This window comes from Limulus polyphemus, unplaced genomic scaffold, assembly GCF_000517525.1.
Source record: "Limulus polyphemus unplaced genomic scaffold, Limulus_polyphemus-2.1.2 Scaffold681, whole genome shotgun sequence".
Taxonomy (NCBI): domain Eukaryota; kingdom Metazoa; phylum Arthropoda; class Merostomata; order Xiphosura; family Limulidae; genus Limulus; species Limulus polyphemus.
In genome coordinates this window covers 185,269-190,985 of record NW_013666291.1, presented here as the reverse complement: position 1 = coordinate 190,985, position 5,717 = coordinate 185,269, and the positions used below count along the sequence as shown (strand labels likewise).

Genomic DNA, 5,717 nt, shown 5'->3' with positions numbered 1-5,717 from the left:
TATAGATAAGCAACAGGCCTGTTGAAGAAAGATAATGATGAGCTAAAATAAGAAATCTTGGTTTTGGATATTCGTCGGTTTTCAACTTTAGGACGCTCTGGATAGCTGAAAAGCGGCATATACACCGGAGACAGAGTAACTATGCCATGTAGCTCTTCATATCCAGCTTCTGATGATCTGTATAGAAGAAAATCTAGGTGACTTTCGTATTGCTTTAATACCGGCGTCCGTGCCATCCCTATACAGAGGTTTGTTTTTTGTTTGTAGTAAAGCACAAAGCTACACAAAGGGCTATCTGAGCTCTGACCACCACGGGTATCGAACCCCCGGTTTCTGGCTTTGTAAATTCGCAGACATGCCGCTGTGCCACTGGGAGGCCCCTATATAGAGAGTGCTAGCGCACTCTCCGATAGTTCACAATTTTTTATAAACCCATTTTGAGATGTGTAGGAAAGATCTAATAAATATTCCTTCCTCTATACCAATTTACGCTTCATTTAATATGTCGTTATTTTCGACAGATCTTTTTACCTGTGATTTTACGACCAATTTATATATATTAGCTTATATTACTGTTTAATCCTCTAATACGTTCTTAGATTGTACACACACACACAACATTTTCATAATTTGGAACCAAACAATTTTTCAGCAGTGCTGCGACTTTACAGATTAGTCTTATCAACAAGAACATGGACATTTGTCTCCTGACGAAGGCTCATTGGCAACCGTATCGCTTACCCCTGCAGAAAGGCTTAAGTCCGAAACGTTGAGTGAAATAATCAAAAACTTCTATCTGTTATTAGACATTTTATTCGCGGGTAATTAACTAACTACCCTTATCACTTGGCTGGACTATCTCTCTCTTCTGCGGCCCTAAATAACTGCAGCGGATATTTAATTTACTCTGTTCTAGTCACTAATGTGGGTATCCGCCCCCCCCCCAAAAAAAAACAACAAATAGTGTTGGGAAACCATATCGTTTCTGATTCCATTATGAAGACTTTTATACAAGAGTACGAATAGTTATTAGTTTGACACATTATAAACACAACAACATTTCTTAGATGTAATAAACGGTTATTCTGGCTTGTGTTTTTTTTTCATTCTGGCGATAAATAATATAGTAATCATTCATTAATCTTTCTCAATTATTTGACACCTCATAAGTATTAGCTTACAGCTCAAGTTGTTAGTTCTATTAAGATTTTCACCTTAAGCATTCCTTATAATCATATTATTAAGTATACTGCTCAAATAGCAATATTATAAAATAGTTTAAGGTCCCTTATGTTTCATTTTAGAGGCGACTTAACATATTAGCCAAGGTTTATGGATATTTTACATGTTTATTAGAGTTTCAGTGCAGAGCTACACAGATGCTATACGCATGCGTATAGTCATTCCTAGTTATAACTGACAGACTAGAGGAAAGACAACTACTCAACAGCACCTACCTCAACTCTTGGACTACTCTTGTCTAACTGTAGAGCGGGATTTGACCACCAGCCACTCTTATGTGTTATAACGCACTACGACCCCAAAACGTAGAAAGCGTTTTTTTTTCTTCTTTTTAGAAAATGGGACGCGAACCGTTAATCTTTGGATTCACAATCTGGGCACACCAACGGTTAGGCCAAATCCAGTCATTTTGTACAAGAATAACTCACTATAAAACAGTGTGCATTAGGTTATTCACCTTTGTTGATTGTATTCAGTACATGTGGGTACACATAGTCTTTTACCTCAGAAACTAATAGCTGTGTTTTTTATAAACTTTTAAATAAGTAGACATTTTTAGGCAAAAATATTAGTGATGAATTAATATTAATGTTCTTTAACACAGTCGTAAATACGTTATTTTTAGTCTTCTTTAATATCTCCAATGGCATTCAACGTGTTTAAGTGGTAGTTCAGCTATATCGACGGTGGGTTCATTACCGAAAAGTTACTACTGGTAATAAATATAGCTTAGAAGGTGATTTTTTTTCTCTGTTTAATTTCTATTCTGTTATTGAGATTATGATGCTAATAATGCCACAAAGTTCAGGAAACTAATTTCAGAAATTGAACATCTAAAACAAAGGAAAATAAAATATTACTTAAATTCTTGTAAATTCATAAATACACATGCAAGTAATATGATAGCGGCAAAGCTTGATTTATCTTAATCCTTAACTGAAGCCTAACTTCTGGAATGTAGACATTGGCTTATCTATGTTCTTATTTAGCCGTTTGCTTCAAACAACAACAAACATGTTATCTATCAGCTATCAAACCTACTCGCCTCTTACCCTAGAGGCCATCATATCCTAAAAACAACACGGTCACGCAACTCAGCCCCAATTTACAGAACCTAGAGCACGAGCAAGTTATGAATTTAAATGCAAATACTAAACATATTGCAGGTTAATTCACGCTAAATGAATATCTGCCAACTATAATCTATAGTATAAAATATTAACAGGTTTTAATAATAATATACGCATATTTGGTACAATCGTTAAATCATGTATTTGATGCTAAAAGTTTATATGAACCTGTCCTTCCCCATAAACATATTTTTTTACCTTGATTAACGCACTTAAGTAATATAACAGTGAAAAAGCTTGATTTGGCTTAAACTTTATTAATAGGTTAAAGCCTAACTTTTGCAGTCTAGTCATTAGTTTATCGATGCTTTTATTAATAAATATTTTGCTTAAAATGTTAGTGACTCACGTGACATGGCGAACTGCGTTGCTAGTTTACTTCTGGCACGTTCACTGTTTCAGGTGAAGCTTGGAGAAAACGTCGCTTTATTCTGCACACCATCACTATCAATGCTGACTTGTCTGAACGATTTGCTCAAGTTCAGAGCTTCAGTTACGTTTCAGCAACATAGAGGGCGCGTGAGTCGCGACCGGTTGAATTGGTTCTGGAAAGTTTACATTTCTCTCACAAGTGCAACAATCTGACCTCAAACTGTAGATGCGCTGTTGAAATTACGTCATTATTTTGGCGATTCTTTAAATTACCTGTGTATTACATACGTGGTCTTGTTACCGGACAAACCGATCTGAGTAGAGTACGACGTACAGTAATATAATATTCTTCCCTTATTAATGCTGCGATGAAGGAATCTTCATAAACAGAAAAGTGCAATTTGTGGAATGATTTAAATTTCCAAGAATATAACAAACAAACAAAATACTCATTGATTTTGAAGATTTGGCCAATAGAACCCGCTAGGTGTCATGTCTAATGCCCGTAATAACTGAACTTTATAAACACACACACACACACATATATATATACATATCGACTATAAAAACCATGTTATTGGTGCGTGACTAATGTAATTTAAGCATAAATAAAACTAATCAACAATAACTAAATTTCGTGCTTACAACTCAAAGTTCATTCATTGTAGTTATATTAATCATTTCTTATTAGCCTCAGCTTTTGTTACAAGTGCTTTATATATTACTCAAACACCTCTGATATCTAAATTCCTATTCGTTATGATTTGGTTTTGAATAAATCAATTGTTTTTTGTTGTTTTTTTTATGAGTTTTCACAGGTTTCTTTAGCCTTAAAGAGCAACCATAAAATACCATAAAAAAACAATAAGCTACGGGTATCTTTCTGCCTAAACCATTCTGTCACAAGATTCCTTTTAATTATCTCCCCCATTTTTTTTTCCGAATGAACTTAATCGAATGTCTTTGTCAGGGCAAGTGAAGTCGCATAAAAACAACGACCAATGTAAAAACCATTAAGACAAATAACAAACCACGTGCAACTACTCAATTTATTCGCATAGTTAGGGTGTTTTGATTTTTGTTGAAAAGCTAGCTGTAATATTATTTAGTACATGAACAAAAACATCCTTTCGAGCAACGAGGTTTTAGCATATTAATTCCAAAGGTAAGGTTAGCGATTTTGTCTTTGAAAAAAAATCTGAATTCACGAAGCTTTTAGCTGGATTTTCTTGTTTGAAGTTAAGCACAAAGCTGCACAATGGACTATCTGTGCTCTGCTCACTACGGGTATCGAAACCCGGATTGTAGCGTTCTAAGTCCGCAGACATACCGCTGTGCCACTGGGGAACACCTGGCTTTACAACTTTATACTTATCCATTTTATATTATTACATATTATACATTATTTCTTTGTGAAAGGTAAAACGCATGAATTTCCATTGACAGTATGTATATCATATATGTACATGTAAATACATGTACTTTATTTAAACGTTTTATACAGTTTAAGCTTTAAAAAAATAATATCGAGCTATAAATACGAAAGAACTGGGATTCCTTTTATGTTAAAAATAATAAAACAAACTATAAAACAGAGTAATGATGGAATTTGTTGCAATCCCTACTATTTTGCGTTACGGCAAGTCAAACAATGTTTCTATTATTCGGTACCCGTGATAGGCAGGGCACAGAAAGCTCTTTGTGTAGCTTTGTGCTTAATTACAAACAAACTATTATTCGATAGTCGAGACAACGTGAAACCTAAGTACGACTTATATTTCATTTATTTTTTACTTCGGGTGATGTTTAAAGGATTTTACTAGCTGGTTATCCTAGGGAAATCCCCCCTTGAGAGATTAAATATTACCTGTGTTTTATTTTCTGACCTTTATTTTTAACATTGCATGATAATCCTATCAAGTTGTTTCAATTTTATGATTAATACCAATCAAAGTACTTCACAATAGTAAGCACATACCAGAGCTTTAGTAGCATAAATTATTGAAAAGATGGACATACGTTTAAACTTTAAACATGAAGCACATAAACATTAATCCCTGGAGAGAAAAAAAATAACCTTGGAGCTCAGTAGTTGGTTTCTTAAAGGGTAATTTATATCTATTTATACGTTGTTGTTGTCCGTGCTATCCGTGCTCTGTCCACCACGGGAATCGAAACCCGGTTTCTAGAGTTATAAGTCTGCAGACATGTCGCTGTGCCACTGGGGGCACACAATGAGTATTAGGTTTGTTTGTTTGTTTGTAATTAAGCACAAAGCTACACCATGGGCTGTCTATGCTCTACCCACCACGGATATAGAAACCTGGATTCTAGCGTTGTAAGTCCGCAGACATACCGCTGTGCCACTGACGGGCTATGAGTATTAGGAGTAACAGAACAGTTACTGTAGCAGTGCTAGTAAAGATACGAAACTCTGATAAACTGCTAATGCATATGCCACATCTCACGTGGATGGTAGACCAATTAAAGCCATAGCCTAAATGAGCATATTAATTTTACAGTTCAGTGTACGTCAATAAATAAAAAGAAAGACCGGTCAAGAGTACTAATATAAAAATATATTCTGATTTTATATCTATATCTACGTTCGTTTGTTTGGTTTTCTAATACTTACGCGAAGCTATCCAAGGACTATCTGCGCTAGTCAACCCTATAATTTTGAATTAATAGACTAGAGGGAAGGCAGCTAGTCAACAGCATCCACCGCCAATTATTGAGCTAGTCTTTTCAGGCCAATAGTGGTATTTGACTATTACCCTTATATTGCACCCACGGCTCCTAAGTGCAGAACGCAATTTATTTCTTTATATTGTGGTAACGAAACGCAAACGATGGACCCGCAGATTCACAGTACATCATGCTAACCACTCGGCCACGCTCGGCTTGTGCCAAAATACATCTATTGTATTTAGTATCAAAAGTACCATAACGAAATGAAATCTTCTAGTTAAA

The 5,717-nt window shown here is 35.2% G+C and overlaps 1 protein-coding gene across 1 annotated transcript in view; it reads right to left on the bottom strand.

Moving 5' to 3' along the window:
• LOC106459918 (dual 3',5'-cyclic-AMP and -GMP phosphodiesterase 11-like) overlaps positions 1–2,743 on the bottom strand; it is a 126,443-nt gene extending 123,700 nt beyond the window's left edge. Inside the window, exon 1 of the mRNA XM_022386494.1 lies at positions 2,722–2,743. Coding sequence (XP_022242202.1) covers positions 2,722–2,728 — 7 coding nt within the window. The 5' untranslated portion in view covers positions 2,729–2,743. The remainder of the gene's footprint in view (positions 1–2,721) is intronic.
• Positions 2,744–5,717: the final 2,974 nt, after the last annotated feature.